Consider the following 26,439-nt stretch of genomic DNA (forward strand, 5'->3'; position numbering starts at 1 on the left):
TTATGACCATGATGGACTCTCAGGTGTACCATGCCCTTGATGGATCCCCCCATCATAATCTTGAAACTCTGAGAGGTTTTCTTTGTTGAGTGAATTGTAATTAAGCATATATCTGCAGGCTTTGGCATGTAACATTCACTGCTGTGTTCATATCTATGTTTCTAGCATGTGACCAAACTTCCTTTAATTATACTATTGTTAAGATTGTGCAGTTATCTCCATGCCATACTAATGTTTTCATTTGTTTGACAATACCAGGCTTGTGTTCGCTGTTGTGTCATCATAAACTTTCATGTAACATTATGCGCAACAAAAATAAAGAATTATAAAAAAAAAAAAAAAAAAAGTTAACAAAAACATGATATTAAACAGTACTGTTACTTTTAATAAATCTGCCATTTTGTTAGCTTAAATAAGAAGTTGCCATAAACTAGTGTGAGACATTGCTGGGCTAGAGAAATGAAAAATCCGAACAGACATTTAAAAAGTATTTTAAGGAAGTCAATTGTGAGTAAGAATATCTCATGAAAAGTCACATTATAGAGTTGGAAATGCTCATATTTTATATGGGAATAAAAAAACCTTTACAAAATCTTAGGGTTTCTGATTCTGAGCTGTAAATAAACCACTTAGCATTGCATTTGTTTGCTGTGGATATTACGTGTTAAATAAATCTGCAGCATCTAAAAAAAAAAAAAAAAAAAAGTAATTTAGGAAGTTAATTTATAAAGTAAATTATTGTATTTTTAAAATTCTATATTGCCAAGAGTAAACAGTACAACAATCACATAGGCTGTTATAAAGTACATATGACACTGCACTTATTTCAACAAGTTAAATAAACATGAAATCGTGAGAAATGTAATAAAGGATTGAAAAAAAAAAATCCACCAGAAGGGGAGCATGTCATCCCTATTGCAAGTATTTTATTATTTGCAATTTCTTTTTTACCCAGGCATTTGCCATGGTGTTGCGGACATGGTGTGAAAGTTTGCTGCTGGTCAGCATTTTGATGCTTCGCTAAATCAGATGGCATCACCGGGGAGATCTACAATTTGACCAAGTAACAAAACAAAACACGTGATGAAGTCTGAGATGTGAAGTGACACAAAAGCTACCAAAAAGCAGTGATTTTCTGTAATAAAAGTAGCCCTGTGGCCGACAGAGCATCTGCCAGATGTCCTCCTACCTGGTGGACAAATGTAGCATTTGGCCAGCAGGATTTAATTTCCACTCATTAGTGCGAAGAAGGTAAGAGGAAATGTTGAGCCTAGGCTTTGTATCAGGAGTTCCATAAGATATGTATATTATTATTATTTTATTATTTATAAAGCAGAAGCAAATTCCGTAGCGCAAAAACACTGCTGTGTAAATGTCAGAAGAAGCAGTGGCAATTGGCCTCAGACAAAAAAAATAAAAAAAAATACCCTTAAGCATTATTTATAGCGGTACAGTAGGTTCAAAGTTACATAACTCTATACCAGAAAACATGGAAGATTATGTTCTGGAAAATGTCAGTTGTATGATAAATGCAAGAGTCATGACATTATACAGATGTAGAGAAAAACAAGGAACATAAACACACGTGAACCAAATATGCTTAAAAATTATTAGTTTTTTAAAAAAAGGCTCTCCCTAAGAAAAATGAAAAAACAAAACAAAAAAAACCCCACTAAAGGGGCTGGTCCATTGACTAAAGAAGTATTAATTTTCTTCCCCCCGCTCAGATAGACACAGAATAATTATAAGCTCATGCTTTGCTACCAGACAACCATTTACCTTTCTCTTAACTGCAAGTGCCTGGGGCTTGGTTGGTTTTGACACTGAATTATCGAGTCTTCCGTCTTCCTCTGTGCTGTTCTGCTTGGTGAGATCTGCAGGTTGCCCCCTATCTGTTGTTAGAGAGCTGCTCTCCGGAGGAAGCAAGTACTTTGTGATGTTCTGCTCCATGGAGGGTGATTGCTTGGAGTGAGCACGGGAGGAGTGAATGTGCTGGTACTCCCGCTCTCCACAGCTTGCCTGCTCCATTAGGCGCTCTGCCTTTAGGGATCAAACAAAAACAGTTTATAGCCTCAAGATGCCCAACTATACAATGTATTTAATGTTTCAAATCATAGTTACACAGTAATCTAGGTTGAAGACTCAAATCTATCGAGTTCAACCTTTGAAAAAACAAAAAAAAAAAACACAACCATCTCTTTGTTCTGTTGATCCAAAAGAATGCAAAACAAAAAACAAATTTGAAGCAATGGCAAAGTATGCCACGCAAAGGGAAATAAATCATTCTTGAGAGGAATAAAAAAATATCTCATGACTCAAGTCCAACAAACCCTCATCTGCATTTTACCCACAAACTGGGAAAGAAGAACTTCAAATGAACCTCTCCTTTAGCTTTATACTAATTATAAATAATGTAATAGCTTATCAAATGAAGTAGACAGATGCTGATAATATAGACTACCGGTAATTGTATAATGTTGTATTGACACTAAAACAAAAATGTTTTTTACCGGTTTACTATTATTTTACTGATTTGTTTAAAAAAAAAAATAAAAAGGCATAAATCTTAATTTTTGAAAGAGTCAGTAATAAGCAGAAGCATTGCTTAAAGCAGCTCTGTCAACATCTATGGTCTTTGCATATTTTAGAAAGACACCGACATCGCCACTGGGGGACACGGTGGCCATGGGGGGGTAGGGACAGGTAGAAACACTTACCTGAGTTTGTGCCTCATGGCGTGGCCATCCTTGACCCTCCAGTCCTTTTCCAGACTTTGGCACTGTACTCTTGCGCACGCACGAAAGAACAGCATTGAGATTAAAGGAGGGTCCCGAGAGATCCTCCACAGATAGAGCTTTTTTCCCTACAGCCATCACTAGTGACTGCTGGGGGAAATTACAAGCAAGCTTGACAAAAAGTAGTTGTGCCTTTTGTGAAGCGGACAGCCAATTACTGAGAAAAAATTAGTGCATACTTTGTCTCAGTATATCTTTTGACTGGGTTGGGATTTCAGTGAGATTCCAACAGAGTCGATCTGAGTATTTCATAAAAATTTTAGGAGGTAGTGACAGTTTAATTTTGATAACTACATATGACCTATATATTGCTTAAATCTCTGGTGACAGATTCACGCTATATTTAGCTTATATGTGGTTATCAAAATTCAGGGCGACAAGCCTTGGAGGTAAAAAAAAAAAAAAAAAAAAGACAAAAAAAATTGTCACAAGAAGACTTTCTTGCTTACATTTGACTATTACGCCTCATCATGCCTGACAAAAAAAAAACGGAAAAAAAAAAAACATCTTGGGCGGGGCCTGGCTGCTAAATTGAATGGTCGCATGTGGAGTAAGCTCTGTGTGAGAACCTCCTAAAGTGCTTTGATCTATTTCCTCGCAAAAACCTGGCAACCCACGAGCTGGAAATTACCCCTTACCAAGCCAGCTTCACTCTGAAGTTTTCTGCCTTCAGACAAGCAATCTGAGCCCAAACCGTGATTGCGGCCTACCTGTGGGTGCGGGAGAGGCTGCAGCTCTCCCAGCTGGCTTCCTTCTGGAATAAGTGGACGCAGCAAGGGTTCCCGTTCCCCCCCTTTTGGTGGGGGTTATGCCGGCCCCAGCACACAAGCCCAACTTACAGATTCCCGGTGGACTCGCTACCCAACACACTCCTGCTACCAGATATCTGCCTCCCCTTACATGCCCCAAGATGGCGTACGCCGGGCCCTCTTCCACACCATGTAACTTAATGGAGACAGCACTCACTGGATTCCATCTTTGAAGAATGTTGGCACAAAATTGATGAGAGGCTATAGAGTGCTGATCGGCAGTGTTACTCACCTGTCAAGTCTCCGTGGTCCATGACGGTTGAGATTATGCCCATGCAGCGGAAGAAACAAGTGAAGAGACCCAGACCACTCCCCAAAAGCTTGTGGCTCAAGACGTCCAGAACCCGCATCCTCGATCCCTAGCTAAGGGCCTTGAGGGGAAAGAGCCCGGAGCGCATCCCACACCTTCGATGGCTGCAACACTGACACCACTCCGAGACCACAATCCCTTCGAGTGCTTGCTCATGGTACCAGGAGTGACTGGAGAAGTGGGAATTGCCTGAGGTCTCTTACTGTGGCCTCGCGCTGGCGGGGACGACGACACTGGACCCTGGGACTCATTATGGGACTCTTGTGGCAAGCAAGGGTATCGTGTAAACCTCACCAGCTTAGAAGCATGAAGCACACGCTCCATCATAACTCCCTGTGTGCACCCTATGATAGGTCTTATATAAATCATTACCAGGGCAGCCAACATCACTCTTTATTTCCACAGTGGGCGATATTTGTATAATCAGTTGGACTGATGTTACTTTTGAGTAGCTGGGTATCAACTTTATGTTAATCTACCTTATGTTTCAACTGTTCCTTTAACAAAAAAAAACAAAAAACTATCCTACTTGGGATGTTATACTACTTAATCTAGCTCTGATCTATCAGTGCAGGTTTCGGCCTTTTAGGAATATATATAATAAAAATAACAAAAATACATGCACTTTGAATATAGAAGTAATTGATATTCAGAAATTCTGGAATGATGGGCTTACTAATTTAGCAGTGAGATTGGGTATTCCTCTTCTGGGGTGAATGTTCAAACAAGGAAAACGCACAATCATTGAGGTGTTTTCCTTGTTTGAACATTCACCCCAGAAGAGGAATACCCAATCTCACTGCTAAATCAGTAAGCCCTTCATTCCAGAATCCAGAATCTTTACATCTTGGGTTAATGGGGAGGTTTGCATGTCCATTTGTTTAATTCATAGTGGAATTAAAAAATTCAAAATAGGAAACAAAGTAACCACGGTATACAATATTCATATTTTAATTTAGTGAATTTAGTTTAATCAAACTAAATCAAACTCAATTCAAGAAAACTGTGTGAGGGATCCCTGGTTTACTTGGTAACGTCACACTCAAGTGTGTACTTTAAAGAAATGGGTACATTACAGAGGAAACAAAAGGCGAAAAAGACAGAATATTTGAATAGCTAAAGATCCACTTCATGTTAGATTACTCTGTTACGGTTACACATATTAGAACCCAGTTTCATACTAACGCTTTTTAGTTTCCAACAATATGTTGCCGTCTAAAGAGAATCTGCAAAGATGGGAAGCATTGAATGCATTTAACTTATTAGTAATGCTAGTGTGGGATTTTAATTCTCACTGCAAGTTTAATAATGCTAACCAATTTCTATGTAAAGCAGGATGGGGAACAAACTGAAATAAGTCTTTGAAATATGCAGAAAACTATTTGCAATACATTTTATTTCAATCTTGTTACCATAACCACCCTGGTGTTTAAATTTAAACTACCAAATCTTTCTATTATATGGTAAAATAAAATACTTAAAGGGACTCTATAGTCACAAAACGTCAGCAGTTTTGGTGTATAGATCATGCCGCTGTAGTCTCACTGTTCAATTTTCTGTCAATTAGGAGTCAAATCACTTTAACATGCCGGACAGTGTGACTAGGGTTGCATAAACACTTACACAGCCTTCCTAAACACTTCCTGTAAAGAGTAATTTAATATTACACAACCTTTATGGCAAATTCTGTTTAGATGAGAATTTCGGATGCCCTGCTATGTTAATAGCTTGCTAGACCTTACAGGTGCACTCTGTATGAATTTAAAGTTTAGTTTACAAAGTAGGTGATAAAAACGTTTAAAGGAATTAACATCGGATTGAAAATGAAACCATTTTTTTTAAAATGCAGACGTGTGAGCCAGGAGAGGTGTGTCTATTGCTGCCTAAACAGAAACAAGAGCGATTTAACTCCTAAATGGCAGAGCGTTGAGCACTGAGACTTCAGAAGCATGTTCTGTACAACCAAACTGCTTCAATAAGCTGAAGTTGTTTTGGTGATTATAGTGTCATTTTAAGTTGTTGGGTTTCTAAACTGTATAAAAAAAAAAAAATAAGAGATGCAATCTCTATTCTCCTCGTGTCCAAATGGCTGTACAGTGTTTTGCCGTTTTAGTTCGGTATACAGAATATTTCAATTGAGTATTGGGTTCTGATGAGATCTAGGCTCAAGTGGTGCTTTTTTTCCAAATGCTAAAGTGTAACTAGACATCTTCAGCTTACACAACACATAGGCACCACTGACTTTTTATCTGATAGTATTTTTCTAGAAGTTTCAAACAGCTTTCTAAACATATTGTTTAAATAACACTGTAAGTGGGGGAGGGGGAATTCTTTACAATATCCCATAGTCTATAGATATGGAAGTAATCAACTCTGGTCACATATATTCTTAATAACAAAAACACAATAAAAACTTTCTAAGGGAATTGACAGGATTAATCCTACCCATTCATATTGCCAGTGTATTGATGGAAGATGGAAGGGGACTCCATTACAGGCATGTGAATCTTATGCAGAAAAAAAGTACACTAGGCATTAGGCATAAGCAGGTGCTCCTCTGCAGAGGTAAGTAGCTCCTAAATATGATTTGTCAAAACCCCAGTGAACAGCCTCAGACACCTCTGGAACTTACCGTATATACTCGAGTATAAGCCGACGCGAATATAAGCCGAGGCCCCTAATTTTACCCCAAAAAACTGGGAAAACTTATTGACTCGAGTATAAGACTAGGGTGGGAAATGCAGCAGCTACTGGTAAATTTCTAAATAAAATTAGATCCTAAAAAAATTATATTAATTGAATATTTATTTACAGTGTGTGTATATAATGAATGCAGTGTGTGCGTATGAATGCAGTGTGTGCGTATGAGTGCAGTGTGTGCGTATGAGTGCAGTGTGTGCGTATGAGTGCAGTGTGCGTATGAGTGCAGTGCGCGTATGAGTGCAGTGCGCGTATGAGTGTATGAGTGCAGTGCGTGTATGAGTGTATGAGTGCAGTGCGTGTATGAGTGTATGAGTGCAGTGTGTGTGTGTGTGTGTATGAGTGCAGTGTGTGTGCGTATATATTAATTTAATATTTATTTCCAGTGTGTGTATATAATGAATGCAGTGTGTGTGTGTGTATGAGTGCAGTGTGTATGAGTGCAGTGTGTGTATGAATGCAGTGTGAGTGTGTGTGATGCAGTGTGTGTGAGTGCAGTGTGTGTATGAGTGCAGTGTGTGTATGAGTGCAGTGTGTGTATGAGTGCAGTGTGTGTATGAGTGCAGTGTGTGTATGAGTGCAGTGTGTGTATATGAATGAAGTGTGAGTGTGTGTGATGCAGTGTGTGTATGTGTTGGTGGGGGTGGGCATTTAATATATTATTAATTATTATTATTTTTTATTTTTTTATATTAATTTTTCTTTGTATTATTATTCATTATTTAATTATTATGGTGGTCCAGTGTCATTGGTAGTTCAGTGGGGGGGAGAGGGGTGCTGGCAGAGCTGTACTTACCTTTCCTGCAGCTCCTGTCAGCTCCCTCCTCCTCCGCGCGGTCTGTGCAGCTCCCTCTGTCAGCTCCCAGTGTAAGTCTCGCGAGACTTACACTGGGAGCTGACCGAGGTGCTGAACGGACGGCGCGGAGGAGGAGAGAGCTGACAGGAGCTGCAGGAAAGGTAAGTACAGCTCTGCCAGCCCCCACAGCCCCCAGTCTGTATTATGGCAATGCAAATTGCCATAATACAGACTATTGACTCGAGTATAAGCAGAGTTGGGGTTTTTCAGCACAAAAAATGTGCTGAAAAACTCGGCTTATACTCGAGTATATACGGTATTTAGTATGTTTAGCAAAGAATTGAAATTAAAAAATAGTATAACTGAAGCAAAGCTTTAAAAAAAAAGGTGAAGAAATTGTACACTTTTGATATTCAGTTTAGATATGCCTAATTCACTACCGATTCCGCAACTCTCCTCCCAATTATGTAAAATGTTTAAATAATATAATTAAACCTGGCTTAAGAGGGGATACATTACTTTTCTGAGTGGCATCTGCAACTCCCATAATGCTAAGTCAGTGATAGATGCACCTCCAAGGCCAACTAACAGACTCATTTCCTCACCAGTGAAAGCATTAATGCAATCAATAAAAATAGTTTTGTTCTAACCTGGAATTCCTGTTGAACACTATTACAGAAGTGGAGTAAATTTTTTCTGTCAAGGACAGAGAGAATTAGATCAGTTAAAATGGTTGTTTTACCCAAACTGATGGTACTTATTTTGTACAATTCCGATCACTCTCCCTCCTGCCTACTTCAAATTGATCTAAAAAGATATTAATAGGTTTGTGTGGGCAGGATGGAGACTACGAGTGCATCACAAATTGTTGAATCCCCAAAATTAAGTGGAGGCCAACTGTCATTGCATGGAAATATGTTTGGACATCTGGGAGAGCCAGGCTGCCACCTATTGTCTGGAACGCGTTCTCCAATGGGTACAGATGGAGAACCACCTTCTACCACAATCAATTTCCAACATACTATGGTTGCGGAAACACCTACGCCCAGTAATACCGGCATCTCTAAAGACGGTCACACTATTCCTCCAAGTGTGGGACAAATACAAAGTCAATCTCTGCAGTCAAAGTATCTAATCCCTACCTTTAATGCTAGACCCTGGTCAGAAAGAGGCGTTACCCACCTATACCAAGTATTTAACTTGCATACTCTTATGGAGTTCAATACCTTAAAGGGACACTATAGTCACCCAGACCACTTCAGCTCAATTAAGTGGTCTGGGTGCCAGGTCCCCCAGGTTTTAACCCTTCAGATGTAAACATAGCGGTTTGAGAAACTGCTACGTTTACATTGCAGGGTTAATCCAGCCTCTAGTGACTGTCTTCCCGACAGCTGCTAGAGGCTCTTCTGCAACACTGGATATGAAAATCGCCTTCAGCGTGCAGAACGTCCATAGGATAGCATTGAGAAATACTTTCCTATGGACTGTTTGAATGCGCGCGCAGCTCTTGCTGTGCATGCGCATTCTGCTTCACTCGGGAGCGGACGTTGGCGGGGGAGGAGAGGTCACAAAGGGCCGAGGGAGCCCGGTGCTGGATTAAGGTAACTGAAGGGGTTTTAACCCCTTCAGCGCCAAGGGAGGAGGGCCCTGAGGGTGGTGGGGTCCTAAGGATGATATAGTGTCAGGAAAACGAGTTTGTTTTCCTGACACTATCGTGATCCTTTAACAACTTAGTATACCCTCCTGAAATATTCCTACTACTCTTTTGTTCAGTTGCAATCCTTTCTAAGGCATGCTCATCCTAGAACAGCCACGACACAAACCCTCACAACCATGATCACAGAGTGGGAACAAATGTGTATTAATAAATCCATGCTGTCATCGTGTAAATCAATCTCCACGTGTTACAGGTTATTATCACACTATACACAAACTCCAACCCAGCAACACACTAGGAAGCTGATTTGCAATGCACGTATACCCAAAAACAATGGGAAAATATTGTCAGCCTACCTAAGAAGATGACAAAATCAGCTGCAAACAGACAACAACATTATAAGATCCTTTACCGTTGGTATATGGTACCCAGCCGACTACACAAACGATCTCCCAATACCTCTTCACTATGCTAGACGTGGGAGACAGAGGTAGGAACTACACTACATGTGTGGTGGCAGTGTCAAGCCTTTTTGGACCGCCAAACTCAGCACAATCACATAACCAACAGAGTGCACACTAACCTTTTCACCCCACACATACCTTTCCTTAGATATACCTACCACTACACCAAGATCTACGACTAAATGGATAGTGCATATAGTGTTGACAGCACAAAGATTAATTGCAACGACTTGGAAATCGAGTCCTGCACCAACGGTTACAGAGTTGCTGTCAGAAGTCGACAGACAACGCTCATTTGAGCGAAATCTTCACCACATATTCTCCCCTAATAAAACTTACTTGATTCATTGAAACTGTGGGACCCATGGAGGTTAGATACCTGAAATGTTCTGTACAAACTAACCCACACCGGGTGCATAATTAAAGAGGATCTTCTACCTATGGTAAACACTGTGTCTGCCTGACAAACCATTTAACAATTTCGTAATGCAAATCAATCCTGAAACGAATGAATGTATGACCTCAAATGTGTGTACTGGGAACAAAATCTGTGTAAGACATGCTGACCCTCCCTTCTTAACTTCTATATCACTCCTTTCATTTGGATATTTTCAATAAACTGTATTAGTATTGTGAATTACATTTCTGAGAGAATAGGCATTTTAACAAAGTCAAACCTCCTTTTCGGCCTCCCGTTCCTCTTCAGATACGGCAGCATTGGATGTGATGACTGGTGTCCATCGGAGGCACTCGGGATCCACCTCATTGACACGGGAGCGATCTTTAGCCTTTCCCATGTGGCCAGCCATTATCTTCTCTCTTTTTATGATCACAAACCTAAAACCGACAGTCAAGCAGCAATATCTCATCATTATAAACAGCAAAAAAACAAACAAAAAAAAGTGATTTACTCTGTCAAAAACTTAATAAATATTTCCTGGAATTCGTGTAGCGTATGTTTGGTTACTCTCATAGGAAGAGTTTTAAATATGTATTCCAGTTTTGGCACTAAATAAGATTGTACTGTGTTTATTCTCCCCAGCCAAGCTATATATAAATTCCCCCATTTGTTTATGGTAAGTTTTAAGTCCTGATATAAATCGTTATAATTATTGTTTACTGTCTTAAACCAATTGAAATGTAATTTTATCCACAAATAAAGCATTTAATTGTTAAACCAATTAAATGGGTAAGAATCTCCCAATCTACACCCTGTTCCAAAATCATTATGCAAATTAAATTTTTCTCATTTATCTAAATAATTGATGTAAATAACGGTCAGCATAATTCTCATGTTTTCGACTATTAGTGGACAATTCAAATTGAACAAACCTCCTAAGGATAACAGTATTTTTTTTAGACATAAAAATCTTACAATGCACGGTCACGTTCACGTTACATTTTAACATAGGACCCCTTATTTGATAGCAACTTCACAAGTCTTGCATCCATTGAACTTGTTAGTTTTGGGACAGTTTCTGCTTGAATTTGTTTGCGAGATGTCAGACTAGCCTCACAGAGCTGCTGTTTGGATGTAAACTGCCTCCGACCCTCATAGATCTTTTGCTTGAGGATGCTCCAAAAGTTCTCAATAGGATTGAGGTCAGGGGAGGATGGAGGCCACACCATGACTTTCTCTCCTTTTATCCCCATAGCAGCCATTGATGCAGAGGTATTCTTTGCAGCATGAGATGGTGCATTGTCATGCATGAAGATTATTTTATTACGGAAAGCATATGGTTTTCCTTCTGTACCAGGGAAGAAAGTGGTCAGTCAGAAACTCCACATACTTTGCAGAGGTCATCTTTACACCTTTGGGGAAACTAAAGGGACCGACCAGCTCTCTTCCCATGATTCCGGCCCAAAACATGACTCCACCACCGCCTTGCTAATGTCGCAGCCTTGTTGGAACAGGGTGGCCGTCCACCAACCATCCACTACTCCATCCATCTGGACCATCCAGGGTTGCACGGCACTCATCAGTTAACAGGACTGTTTGAAAATTAGTCTTCATGTATTTTTCTGCCCAATGCAGCCGTTTCTGCTTGTGAGCATTGGTTAGTGGTGGCCGAATAGAAGGTTTATGCACAGTTGCAAGACTCTGGAGGACTCTACACCTTGATGTCCGTGGGACTCCAGAGGCACCAGCAGCTTCAAATATCTGTTTGCTGCTATGTAATGGTATTTTAGCAGCTGCTCTCTTGATCTGATGCATGGATCTGGCAGAAATCTTCCTCAATGTGCCTTTATCTGCACGAACCCGTCTGTGCTCTGAATCAGTCACAAATCTCTTAATAGTGCGATGACCACGCTTAAGTTTTCGTGAAATATCTAATGTTTTTATACCTCGTCCAAGGCATTGAACTATTTCACTCTTTTCGGCAGCAGAGAGATCATTTTTCTTCCCCATATTGCATGAAAATGGTGCTCTGCTTAATAATGTGGAACACCCTCCTTTAGTAGTTTTTCCTTAAATTGGGCTCACCTGGCAATCTAATTAGCACAGGTGTCTGAGATTGTTTTCAGTGATCAAAAGAGCCCTGAGTCACAATGCCATCCATGAGTTAAACTGAAAAACAAAATATTTAATCTTTGTGACACTTAACCCCTTAAGGACTGGACATTTTTTGCGATGTTGTACATTTGCGACCAGGCATCTTTTTACACTTTTGTGGTGTTTGTGTTTAGCTGTAATTTTCCGCTCTCTCATTTACTGTTCCTATACAAATTATATATTGTTTTTTTCAGGACAAAAGGGGCTTTCTTTACATACCATCATTTATATAATCTCATGTAATTTAATTTTTAAAAAAATGAAAAAATATGATGAAAAATTGAAAAAAATACATGTTTTTTTACTTTTATGTGAAAAATATTTTATTCATCTACAAAAGCGAATGAAAAAAACTGCTAAATAGATTCAAAATTTTGTCCTGAGTTTGAAAATACCCAGTGTTTACATGCTTTTTGCTATTTTTTTGCATGTTATAGGGCTATAAGTACAAGTAGGATATTGCGGTTTCAAAACATACATTTTTAAAATGTATCAATAGTGACATTGTAACACTATTATCTGTCATAAATCGCTGAATAACACCCCACATGTACATATTTTTTTTAAAGTAGACAACCCAGGGTATTCAATATGGGGTATGTCCAGACTTTTTTAGTAGCCACTTAGTCGCAAACACTGGCCAAAGTTAGCGTTCATATTTGTTTGTGTGTGAAAAAAGTAAAAAACTAAATTGAACGCTAATTTTGGCCAGTGTTTGTGACCAAGTGGTTACTAAAAAAGACTGGACATACCCCATTTGCAATACCTTGGGTTGTCTTCTTTCGCAAATGGTATGCCATCATGGGGGTAATTCTCATTCCTGGGCTACCATACGCTCTCAAAGGCAACGTAACCAACCTGGCCATTTTCAATGCAAAAATATTTGACCCATATATTTGATCCTGTAACTTTCAAAAACGCTATAAAACCTGTACATAGGGGGTACTGTTATACTCAGGAGACTTTGCTGAACACAAATATTAGTGTTTCAAAACTGGAAAATGTATCACAACAATTATATCATCAGTAAACGTGCTGTTTATGTGTGAAAAATGCAAAAAAAGTCACTTTCACTGACAACATCATCGCTGTGATATGTTTTACTGTTTTGAATCACTAATATTTGTGTTCAGCTAAGTCTCCCGAGTAAAACAGTACCCCCCATGTACAGGTTTTAGGGTGTCGTAGAACGTTACAGGGTAAAATACAGTGCTAGCAAATTAAATTCTCTAGACTTTCGGCCTGGGTTGGCAGGCAGGTCCCTTAAATTGCAATCAATAAAATAATTTAATTATGTAAAAATATTACATAAATACGCACGTAGAATTTAAATATATGTGCATATTTATATATTTGAAGTCTACGTGTATATTTATATAATTATTTATGTCATTTTGTATATGGACATATGAATAGTTCGTATTCTTTTTATTTATTTATATATACATAGATATATATACAATTTCATTCTAAGTGTATTTTGATATAAATATATATATATATATTAATATCAAAATACAGTTAGAATAACATTTCGTATAGATATAATTTTTTTTATTATTTTTAAGTTTTTTAATTTAATTTAAATTATTTATTATTCGTATTGTATAATAATATATATATACAATATATATATAGTTATTATACATATTATATATATACGTGTGTAAATTAATTATAAGTGTGTTTTTATATTAATATATGTACATATTAATATAAAAATACACTTAGCATGACATTATATATATATGATATATAGACATATATTATATAGGTATAATATATGTCTATATATCATATATATATACACATATATAATAATATTTTTTTTTTTATTAACTATAACTTTAATTTTTTTTTATGATTTTATAGTTGCAGGGAGACTGCCTGTCAGCACAGACAGTCCCCCTGCAGGCAGAGACTAGGACACCTATTGTGATCATGTGGTCGCCCTGTTGGGCGATCACATGGCCACAGGGGTCCTAATCCGCCATGGGGAGACTGTCTGGGCTGCAGGCAGTCTCCCCACACCGGGAGCACCGCCGATCGCCGCCGGGGGAACGACGGCGATCGGGTAAGTACATTTTAAATTTAGGACGGTTCAGGACCGTCATCGGTCGGCAACGCAAAAATGCGTCCTGAACCGTCTTGCGTCCTTAAGGGGTTAAATAGGATTTGCATAATCATTTGGAACAGGGTGTATGTAGTTGGTCAATTGGGACACTAGAATGTGTCTTTAAAAAAATAAACAAAATTATATATATATATATATTTTTTTTTTTTTGTAGTGCAGAAAAGTACATACATACTTGTGCCCTCACGGCAAACAACAAGAGAGTCAACATACATAGCTTACATGCAGTAAGGCAATGAGAAAATCATGCACAATTTTTAAAAAGGTATAATGACAGGATTATGAACATGCTTGGTAAATCGATCTAGATCTAGATTGTAGCATAGACATCCAACATAAGATAATCTATCTAGACACTGGAGTAGGTATGCAAATACAAGAGATTAAACTCCTTGATATGACAGCCTGACATTGGGGTCAGCAAAACAGGATTTATTGAGTCTAGTCCACCTGTCTAGATGTGTAGTAAAGGCATTCTGATATAAAAATGGGACAAGGCTTGTTGAGTAGTGTGTTCATTGTTATTAAAGGGTCACTGTGCCCTGTAGGAGTTGGGGGTAGGGGGGGCAGTAGGAAGGAAACTCATTACAGAGCAGATGTAACATGTTGTGTGGCACATAAAGGCAAAGATAAAGCATGTGGCGCCTGGTCTAACAGGACTGGCACGAGCTGTAGGTGAAAGGAAAGGTATTAACACCAGAGGGCTTAGCCCACGTCCGTCAAGTAATGGGTATTACCCTGCCATGCTAAAATATAAAATTAATCAGGCTAGATATGTGCGAGGAGATTGTGAAAACTTGTGCAGGTTTATTGTTTATGAGAGAACAATACCAGTGAGAGGTTCAGGGGTGGGTAGGCAGTTATGAAAAGGAGAGTGACTTTGAACTGAACTATTTACATCTAAAAGTGGGAGTATGCAATACCCTGTGTGTGACCCACCGTCTACCTGTATGAGTCCCACCATAGAAATGAAAGGAAAAAGCAATAAAAAAAGCAAGCAAAAACAACCATGTATCGGTAATGGATGGCCCAATCTTGAGAGTCCATGCTGTAGGATGACAGGAGTAGGATCTGCTTCTCGGGGCATGCTGTGTGCTCCTCGGTGTGGACCTGGTCCAGTATGTGTAGGAATGCAGGCTCTTCATGGAGCTCGTGTCGAGCGAAGACCGGGAGGTGTGCTTGGATGGAGTTGGTTTGTACTTGCGGGATAAGGTAGCCGCATCTGGCTACAGCCGAATGGGTTTGCATGCTGGCGGGAAGTGTCGCTTTGGGTGGCACCATTTTCGTGCTCGCTTCATTCTGTAAGATGTGCCTTTGAGACGGGATCAAGAGGGCAACGGTGATGGTGAGTACTCATCTGCAGCATGTGCCATTGCCCGCCGTTCTTCAAATAGGCCGCAAATATGGCATCTAGCCGTGCCAGAGTGTCAGGCCCCTGTGCTGTGTCAGGTGTCGTTCGCCACCATTTTGGGGTTAGCAAGCTCCGTCTGAGGAAGCAGCCACAGAGCCCAGAGGGGCTTTCATGGGACCAGGATATCCCCTGCCGGTCCATACGGGGGGAAATGAGGGCACATGTTCCAGATTTTAGCCGTAGAGGGCTGCAGGGGAGCTGCCGCCTCCCCCACTCCGACCATGCTTGTAGGCCGTAGGTATTGCTCAGGTGAGTTTTGCAGGGTAGGCTGTTTATTTGGTGCCTACATGTGCCCCACAATTTCACCTTTCTGTTGGTCGCACATTTGAGTCGGTTTAAAGCCGTTCTTGGCTTATATACAGCAATATTTGTCTAATAAAGCAGGAGCAGTTCTATCCTGCGTCCCCTCAGCTCAGCTACTTGTGTCTTTTTAAAATGTTATTTATAGTTAGAGATTCTACTAAAATCTTGAATGCATTTCAAAACTGCCAACAGAGATGTTTCTGGATTAGAAAGTGTCAGAACCAAGTCATCTGCATATAACATGATCTTTGAAGTCTGGTCGCCATAGCGAATTCCCAGAATTTCCTCCTTCTGTCTTATATAAGCTGCAAAGGGTTCTACTGAAAGTGCATACGACATTGGGGCCAATGGGCACCCTTGTCTCGTCACATTAGCTACCTCAAACCATTCTGAGTTGAACTCGTTTCCCGAGACCCTGGCGGATGGAGCAGTGTAAAGACTCATAATCCTATCCAGCGTAGGTCCCGTGACTCCAAACACCTCCAACAGATAGCACCAGCTAACTCTATCGAAGGCCTTTTCGGTGTCTAGAGTCATGAAGGCCACCGGCGAGGAAAAAGATTTGCAGATATGGATCAGATATAACAGTTTGCGAACGTTATCGCCTCCCTCACGGTCCTAACAAAGCCGGTTTGATCAGGATGAACTAATTTGGGAGTGAAATCCTTTAACTCCTAAAGGACCAAACTTCTGGAATAAAAGGGAATCATGACATGTCCCACATGTCATGTGTCCTTAAGGGGTTAATCTCTCCGCCAGGGTCTTAGAAAATATTTTAATATTGGTATTCAACAGGGATATGGGGCGATAGTGACGAAAACACCCAGGAAACACATCTAGTGGCCATATGAGGAGTGGCCAGCGGAGGAATTCCTAGGCTGTAATGCAAACAATACTTTTTCTCTGAAAAGACAGTGTTTACTGCAAAAAGCCAGAAGGGAAAGATTATACTAACCAGAACAAACACCATAAGCTGTAGTTGTTCTGGTGTCTATAGTGTCCCTTTAAGGCTAGTGTAAAGGGTCTGTCATTCTGCACAAGTATAAAGTATACAGGAAACAGAGTAATGTCTTCTTCAAACATTCTTCGTGCCTGAAAAATGGAACAAGATGTGATTGAATCTTGGTTTGAGACTTTCCACCACTTGGCTGAGCTGCCAACCATTAAAATGATTTTGATGTAACTATATTAGTATTTGACATGGGAATCAATGTCTTGCACTCCCCCTGTAGCATGGGTATGAGTTATTTAGCATCAACTGAACAGACTAAAAATGGTTTCATTGCATCAAGTATATGTTGTGAGGCATTGAATTAACTTGAATGTCTATCACTCACCTGTCATCTCTCTTGTCTATCATGTTTAGATGTTGCAGTGTAGTGGCAATATCATGGGGACACATTCCTGTAGCTCGACTAAGTCCCTTGACGCTGACCTGTTTTTCTTGGTGTGAAGACAGATAATTGACAATGACACTCTTCCAGTAAGCTAAGTAAGATAGCCGACCCAGGTCTGAGAGGGGTTTTTCAGGAGAGCCTGCTTGGCCCTCACGGCGGGAGAGAAGATAACCTGAAGAAAAATAAAAATCATATGAATAGCGTTACCGGGTGGCTTAACCCCTTCACGAAGTTAGGACGTTCCATGGAGTTCTAGAAAAAGTGGGCTTTAGCGTCGTTAGGACGGCATGGAATGTCCTGCAGTTTTGGTGTGAGTAGGGTTAATCCCGGCTCACACCAAGACAGCCCAATTATCAATTGTAATCTGGGGCTTCCCTCTCTCAGCGGAGACCTTATTTAGTGGTCCAGACTGACAGATTAGCTGTATGCAGTGTTCAGAATAAGTGTTGCATATAGCCCTTTAAATCACCACAGCTGGACGATCACACCACTCAGATGTGGTCATTATAAGGACACAATAGTTCAGTGCACTGAAGCACTAAAAAACAGAACACATCATGTACTAAACAAAGATCAATTAAAACAACTTTCTCGCAGAGTCTTACTCTCCAAGAGTAGTCAACACAGACCACATAATTTTAGAGCAAGATAAAGAAAACTGTAATCCTGCTAATTTATCTTACAATAATAGCTGAGGGACTAGTTTATCTGACCCAGTGCCTGATAACAGTCGCGGTTCAAATGCAGGATTAGCAATTGTCTAGTATATGATAACGAATTGTGATCTCAGCATGGGGGAAACTACGCATATTAGGACAAACTCATGTCATTACAATTGAATGAAAAAGATTATTTGAAACCTGCACTGTACAACTGTACAGATTTTATGCAAAATCAATCAAAAAAAAAGCCAAAGCTGTGAAGTCGGTACACAGTTTCATCACAGACTTCTCAATTTATGGGATTACCGGATCAAACACCTTCTGTTATATATAATTAGATTACAGTTACAGTGTTACAATTAACCCAATTTGCTGGAGTATAATTTGACATTTTAAGAGTAAAAAATATTTTCCAAAAGCAGTTGACTAATACTCCAAACAAACTTGTAGATACATAGCAGACACAAAAACAAGGCCATGACTTAAATCTTTAGCGATACAGGCACTCCTCCTCACTTACCGACTGGGTTTTGTTCTTATGACTTGGTCGTAAAACGAATTGGCCAGTAAGTGATGATGCCCTACAAAGCATGCGCACCAGTGCAGGTCTACGTTCGGGGAAATTTCACCGAACATAGAATAACGCACAAGAGCAGGAAACACCTCAAATCTATGTTCAGGGAACGTTCCCCGAACATACAAAATATAAATAAGTGTGTACGGCGCTTCAAATAATTATACAATCAAAAATATATAAATGTGCAGTGATCACAACCAATATAAAAGTGTTTCCAGAGCACTTAACAAGATAAAAGTACAAAATAAGATATATATACATACACACACACCAGTTGTGAACCCTTCATGTGAAAATAAAAAATAAGAAGACTTTTAATAATACCAGCAAATGATGTAATCTTGATGTCACATATGAGGTGTAAGAAACCTATAAACAGAAATACGCTATAGTGTGACCTATAAAACAAATATATCTAATAAGATGGAATGGAATCTCACTCACATGATCCAGAGCCGTCTTATGCCCAAAGGGTGCCAATGCTGGCCAATTGATCCAGTTTTCAGGCTGAACCACAGGAAAAGAGTCAAGAAATCCAGGAACATGTTTATTTAAACAAAATAGTAAGTGGGTTCTATAAGAATGGTGCTTAACCCCTTAAGGACCAAACTTCTGGAAAAAAAGGGAATCATGACATGTGTCCTTAAGGGGTTAAGGTAAAAACAGACCCAGACACCACCTATGAAGTAACCCTTTAAAAGTACACAAAAAAATGTTACTGCTAGGTTTACATTGCAGGGTTAATCCAGCCTCTAGTGGCTGTCTTCCTGACAGCCGCTAGAGGCACTTCTGCGACGCTCAATGCAAAGATCACATTGAGCATGCAGAATGTCCATAGGAAAGCATTGAGAAATGCTTTTCATTGGACGTTTTTAATGCGCGCGCAGCTCTGGCCGTGCATGCAGGGGCGTATTAGCCGCGAGGCAAACAAGGCATTTGCCTTGGGCGGCATTTTCCAGGGGGCGGCAAAAGAAGCCGCCCCCAAATGCCCAAGGCAAATGTCTTGTTAGCCTTGCGGCTAACAGACATGCCGGCGGGCTGCTGGGCGATCGGGCGGCACTGCCTGGCGGGCGGCCGGCCGGCGAGGGAGCACTTCCCCTGAGCTGTCTGCTCAGCTCCCTCGCCAGCCGCAGAGTGAGGCTGGGAGGCGGAGCCGGAATATGACGTCATATTCCGGCTCCTGAGGCTGGCGAGGGAGCTGAGCAGACAGCTCAGGGGAAGTGCTCCCTCGCCGGCCAGCCGCCCGCCTGCCAGGCAGTGCCGCCCGATCACCCAGCAGCCACTGGACCACCAGGGAGGAAGAGACAGCCCCCCTCCCCAGCATTCCCAAAGGTAAGGAGGCTGGGGGGGGGGGGGGGGGTGTTTAAAAAAAAAAAAAAAAAAAAAATGTGTTAAAAATTAATTTAAAAAAAAAAGTGTTAGAAATAAATTAAAAAAAAACGTGTTAAAAAAAAATTAAAAAAATGTGTTAAAAAAAATAAAAATGTGTTAAAAATAAATTTTAAAAAAAAGGGTTAATGTGGGTGGGTGGGTGTGTGTCTGTTAGTGTGTGTGTGTGTGTCTGTTAGTGTGTGTCTGTGTCTGTTAGTGTGTGTGTGTGTCTGTTAGTGTGTGTCTGTGATTGTTAGTGTGTGTGTGTGTGTCTGTTAGTGTGTGTGTGTCTGTTAGTGTGTGTGTGTGTCTGTTAGTGTGTGTCTGTGTCTGTTAGTGTGTGTGTCTGTTAGTGTGTGTGTCTGTTAGTGTGTGTGTGTCTGTTAGTGTGTGTGTGTCTGTTAGTGTGTGTGTGTCTGTTAGTGTGTGTGTGTCTGTTAGTGTGTGTGTGTCTGTTAGTGTGTGTTTGCCTGTGAGTGTGTGTTTGCCTGTGAGTGTGTGTTTGCCTGTGAGTGTGTGTGTGTTTCTGTTAGCGAGTGTGTGTGTGTGTATTTAGAATGCGGGGCGGTGGGAAAGGTTCGGTGGGGGTGGCGCGGGGGGAGGGGGGGCGCCTGAGTTTTGTCCTGCCTAGGGCAGCACAAAACCAGGATACACCACTGAGTGCATGCACATTCGACTCCACTCGGGAGCTCACGTCGGAGGGGGAGGAGAGGTCACCAGCGCCGAGGGAGCCCGGCGCTGGATAAAAAGTAAGTGGCTGAAGGGTGTTTTAACCCCTTCAGCCCAGCGGGAGGGGGGCTTTGAGGGTGGGGGGACCTAAGGATTATATAGTGTAAGGAAAACGAGTATGTTTTCCTGACACTATAGTGATCCTTTAAGGGCTCGGTATGAGCAGAGCAAGAGTGGAGGTGTGCTATGTTATGCTGTAGGCTTCAGTGAAGTGGGTACTAATAATATATAAAATAGAGAAATGAAGAAATAAACAATATTTAAATAAAATAAAAAAAAAAAAAAAAAAAAGACACCCCCAAAAAAACATTATCAGACAAAATGTAAACGGTCTCAGCTTAGAAGCCGTGGTTAGGTCCTTTGGTCAGGAATGTAAGGCGAACAGTTTCATGAATAGTAAGCTAACCCTTGGCACTAAGAACTCGTGTCTGTTAGAGAGAGAACTTCATGAGAAAAAAGGGAGAAAAAAATAAAAATTGTAATATAAAATAGGGGTGAAACAAAAAACAATATTCTGTCATAATGTTGTATCTTCGGCATGGCCTGCTGTTTAGAAGAAGTGCGGGGAGCCAGCCCAGTGGTTAAGTATACGTGGTGGCTTTATAGAGATTGTAGCCCAGTAAAGGAAGAAAGGAGCTAGAATCAAACAAACAAAGAATGTACAGTCTTAGCCGTTTGGATGGAGCTTGGGTGTAGGTTGCTTGTAGACCCTAGGGATGAAGGGTTGAATTGCGTTGACATCCCAGTGATGTGTTACTGGCGCAGGACATTGTTGCAGCTTAGTCGAGGTAAAGTCTAGGGCCTGTAGCAAGGTGTTAGAACCCACAATGTCCACGAGCCTGTGGGTCACTCCATTGTGAGAGGCTTGTAATGAGCGAGGGTTACCCCATCGGTAAGGAATACCGTTCTCTCGTAAGATGGTGGTTACAGGTCGGAGCGTGCGTCTCCACTGCAGCGTTGCATTGGACAGGTCAGAGTAAAATGTAAGTGTGTGCCCTTCAAATTTGCATGTAGAGGTTCCCCTCACTGCAGCCAGCACTGCAATTTGGTCCAACGAGGAAACAAATTGCACAATGAGGTCCCTGGAGGAAGGGTTGGGATGTTTCACCGGCTGCAGGATGCGGTAACAGCCATCTAAGATTATTGTCTTAGCTATTTTTGGTGGCAGAAGGTTGGCGAACAACCGGTGTAGATAGTGTGGCAGCACAGCCATGACCACATCCTCGGGAACTCACCGCATTTTTAGGTTTTTGCAGCGGGTTCTGTCTTCTTGTCCCTCTGGAGGGACTTTATATCTCGTTTGGTAGCTGGTGTGTCCTCTTCCTCATCGGAAGACACCTGATGAAGGCTCCATATCGTAGGTAGGTCATCCAGTGTGTCCAGAGAAGGCTCCTCTTCGGAGGATATTTCGGAGGACTGCGCGGCCATTTTAGATGCACCACCACGCGGCTCTTTGCTAAACAGCAGGTCTCCAATATCTTGGGAACCTTGCTCCTTAGTGTTATTCCGCTTCTCCATTTTCTTCCCCATCAGATCACCGACAAGTGGCAGCTTTTGTGGTCAATATCTGAGGCAACTCAGCTCGTATAAGCCCAATTAAGAACTTTGGCATACGGAGCTCGAGCTAAACACGTCTTGTCAGGCAGCCTGTAGCTCTGCCCCCCCTTAATCAGAATGTTTTAACAGGCTTTGACTCCAGTAAGCCAATAAATGCTTCTGGCTGACTCCACAGCACTGGTTAAATCAGATACACCCGTTAGCAGTGCAAAATAGTAATATTTGGAAAAATGCCTTTGAAAATATGAGGAAAGAAGATCTGACACAATAACACCCCCACATTCTTCTAAAAGCTGCAGTGATTAGAAAACATAGTCTAAGTCAAAATATACCCATTACGTATGAAAAATTACAAGAAACTAACAATTAATCACAAACCAGTAGATCTTTATATGGAATTAAACCACAAATGCTGAAGTAAAACTCCAGTGAGATACAAAAACGTTTAACCTCATCCTGGATGCTTCACTAGGGGTTCCCAATTAATTTTTCCAGTGGTACCCTTTGACATAATGTACTAACAACATGGAACACCCAATGGCGTTGCCTGAACTTTTGGTGGAACGCATCACCTTCCGTGCATTCCATCGCTGTGCGCAGGGCTAATTACTTCCTACCTGCGCCAAGGACCACCACCATGAAAATGCCGGAACCCATCTTGGCATAAGAGCACTTTGAGAGCTTCACTCCATAACCGCAGAGGCAGGAGCATGGCCGCTCAGCATACCACCCGGGCAGCTATCGGGCCGAGTCTCCCAGACCTTTAACCCGCGTGTCTCACCTCACAACAAATGCCGGTCCGTCCCTGACAGGGACCAGGAAGGAACTGGGGTAGGTTTGCCTTGGTAGCCCTTTATAGGGCAAGGGGGAGGGATTTGCTTAGCTTATAGGTGCTTGTCCCAGGGAGAACGGCAAACCCACAGGTACTGCCATCATGTCATAAAAATATACAGTTCTGTGGGGCGTGGTCTGCGGTCGGAGCGAACTGGACGTACCTGCGTGAAGCTCCGCCGGGATCGCCGGACCAACAGCGAATTTCAGCAATCAGACCGTGAGTTTACCGGCAGCTGCCTGCGGGGGAACCCGAGATGGACAAGCGGGCCCCTAAGAAGCAGACGAAAAAACAAGCTGAGCAGGGAGCGACGGTGTCGGATCTCTTTGCAGCCTCCCGCGTCATGAGGAATTCCACCCAAGATGGTGGACGGGAGAGCACAGGAGGGCCTCGATCTCCGTCCAGTCCTAGCTCCAGCGCGACACCCGGACCCCAAGAGCCAGATACTAAGCAGATACTGGCTACCTTGGCAGAGGTAAGGTCCTTCCTGGCAACGGAAATAGCAAGGAATACTGCTGAGGTCAAGGCGGAAATTCATGCCCTGGGGACCAGAACTGCAGTCTTAGAACAGCGTGTAGAGTCCATGGTGGGAGCCCACAACGGGGCCGCGGCCCAAATTAACCTCTTAACGTCCAGGTTAGCGGCGGCTGAATCTGCGTTAGATGACCTGGGTAACCGTTCGCGCAGGAACAACATTAGCCTGCGGGGTCTGCCAGAACAGGAGGGGGAAGGCTCCCTGATTGAGGTGGTCTCCTCCATATTTAAACCGCTCCTCCCAAATATACCTGAAAATCACTGGCACATAGAGAGAGCGCACCGCGCATTGAGAGCCCGCCGGGCAAACGATAACAAGCCCAGAGATGTCATCATCAAGTTTCAATTTTTTCAAACGAAAGAAGCTTTGATGAGACGCGGGAGAGAGGGCCACATTAAGTATAAAGGAGCGGAATTGGCCTTATATCAAGACCTGACGCCGGACACCCTGAGGCAGCGGCGGGAATGGCGGCCTATAACGGAATTGCTCCAGCGGCATTCCATTAAATATGCATGGGGATATCCATTTCGGCTGATGGCGTTTAAGGACGGCCGCTCTAAGATTTTACGCCCGGGGGGCGACCCGGTGTCATTTCTGCATGAGCTAGGGGTGCAAGAAACAGGAGGAACCACGATCCCAGATGCAGCGATGGCGACGGTGCATCCCCTCCCCCGAGATTGGTACACGGCGGGCGAGTGAGGTCTGAAGGGTGTCTATTCCATTTTGGGGCCAACTCCTCGTGGGGATGGCTGGTGGGGGGTGTTCTGCATCCTGATTTTGGGAGGAGGTGTTTTTTCTATTTGCGGGCAAGTTCTTCAGTTTTTTTTATCTTTTTGGGGGGTTTGGGGGCTCTTATACCCGCTAAAATTGGGCCCTCTACACTCGGCCTGAGGCTCTCTTACGGGGGGGGCTCAGATTTGCCATGGGGAGGGTTAGGGTTTCTATCTCCTGGCAGGAACTACCTAAGGCGAAGTTGAGGGTAGTATCCCCCTTTTTTTGGGTCCTTTTGGGGACTTCGGGTGAGTGCTCATCCATGCCCGCACCCAGGTTTTGACTGAAACACAGTGCAGATGCTTGCAGGTGCATGGATGATTTTCGGGACCTGAACTTAATTTTTTCAAACTAGCCGTCGGGTGGCGGGAAGGTTATGGAGGGCGGCGGGGCGGATTGCGGCAGGGAGATAACTTGTTTTTTCTTTTTTCTGTTCCACAACTATTGCTTTATTTTAATGCATTGCCTGTTTTCATATCCTTCTGTGTATTTATATGTTGGATTGTTGCCATCTAGCTTAAACCGAGGCTAACTACCAAGATACGTAGTGGTGGGTGGCGGGGGGATACCATTGTTCCTCGCTATCTTTTTGTCAGTGTCACTCGCGCCACCTAGTAGAGCATTGTCTCAGGGGGCCCCTTAACTTAAGGAAGGAAAGGTAATTATGACATGTATCACACGTCATGTGTCCTTAGGGGGTAAAACACGTTGTAAGGCACAGGATTTGCGATTTTGTGATGGGAGGGGGGTTCTCGTGAGTCTCAGCTGCTCCAATTCTCATTTTCGATTACGGGGACTGTACCATACTTATTTGGGCTCTACATTTTCCTGAAGTGTGAGCTGGGGCTACGCTGTACTCGCCATAGCTCTCCTGGCCGGGCTTTCTTAGGGGTTTATGTCACAGCTCTCATCTTTGGTGGCAACATTATGCTTTTTAGGGGATCAGGAGGGCGGGAATATCGCGGGATGGGCGGATGGATGGGGGAAGGGGAGAGCCCAGAATGGTGTACAAGTATACTGACCCTCGGCAGATTGTGGTGAGATGCCCCTACTAGGCGACTGTAACGGCAATGGAGGCTTACGATGCTTTACTATGAGAATGCGGTCTCATTTATAATTTAAAATTTAGGTTGGTCTGAGTCCCTGCTCCTATAGGACCTTTCAGGAATACTGGAGGAACAGGGACTCACACCCCACACATGCCTGGCTACCGGTAAGACCAGGCACCTGTTGTATATAATATGTTTCTCGATTCTTGTTTTCCTTCTTTCCACTTTACTTTTTTCCTTTCCCTTTTGCATTCCCTATCCTACTTTTCCCTGGAGGGGGGCGTGGGGGAGACACCCCTAAGGATTGGCCGGAGATTAAATGGAGTTCACCTGAGGGACGTGCAAGTCCAATCAAGGAAAGGAAGCGGGACGGCCGGTGAGAAAACATTGATTGATGTCGCATGCACTGAGCAGACTAGAGCATACGGGCGAACCATGGTCCTTCCACCAACGAGAAAGGTACCTGGGGTCAATTTAGTGCGCATGCGTAACAATGTGCCCTATCATAGCGAAACCAGTAGGGCGGGTTCATGCCGGTAAAGATATTGTCACTGAATGTTAAGGGACTTAACGCACCCAAAAAAAGGCGCCTTATGTTTAGGGACCTCAAAAGATTAAACCCAGACATAGCCTTCCTGCAGGAGACACACATTAAAGCGTCATCGAAGTTTGCGCTTAGGGACCATACATACCGCACCACTTATGAGTCTAGAGCTCTAAATAAGAGGAATGGGGTAGCAATTTTGATCCATCACAGATGCCCGCTCACTGTTACAAAGATACACACAGACTCGGGAGGCCGCTTCGTACTCCTGTCAGGAACGCTCTACTCCCATAGTATACATATTCTTAATCTTTATGGCCCGAACGACCCCTCCAAGGAGTTCTGGGCGGAATTGACTCAGGTAATCAATGCATTGCCACATGGAATGGTGATAGTAGGGGGCGATTTCAATGCAGCTCCATGCCCAGCGAGAGATAGGGGATCTGGTAAAAACCTCCCTAGATCACACAACAGGGGCGGGC

General features: G+C 42.3%; 1 protein-coding gene across 3 annotated transcripts in view; it reads right to left on the minus strand.

The window, feature by feature from the left end:
- Positions 1-26,439, minus strand: part of KAT6B (lysine acetyltransferase 6B) — a 122,058-nt gene that overhangs the window by 15,586 nt on the left and 80,033 nt on the right. For all 3 annotated transcript variants that reach the window (XM_063434336.1, XM_063434334.1, XM_063434335.1), the window contains 3 exons: positions 17,271-17,502; positions 10,209-10,368; positions 1,780-2,040 (listed from right to left, as the gene is read on the minus strand). In XM_063434336.1, the coding sequence (XP_063290406.1) occupies positions 1,780-2,040; positions 10,209-10,368; positions 17,271-17,502 (653 nt within the window). The remainder of the gene's footprint in view (positions 1-1,779; positions 2,041-10,208; positions 10,369-17,270; positions 17,503-26,439) is intronic.

This window comes from Pelobates fuscus, chromosome 10 (assembly GCF_036172605.1).
Source record: "Pelobates fuscus isolate aPelFus1 chromosome 10, aPelFus1.pri, whole genome shotgun sequence".
In the NCBI taxonomy this organism is placed as follows: Eukaryota; Metazoa; Chordata; class Amphibia; order Anura; family Pelobatidae; genus Pelobates; species Pelobates fuscus.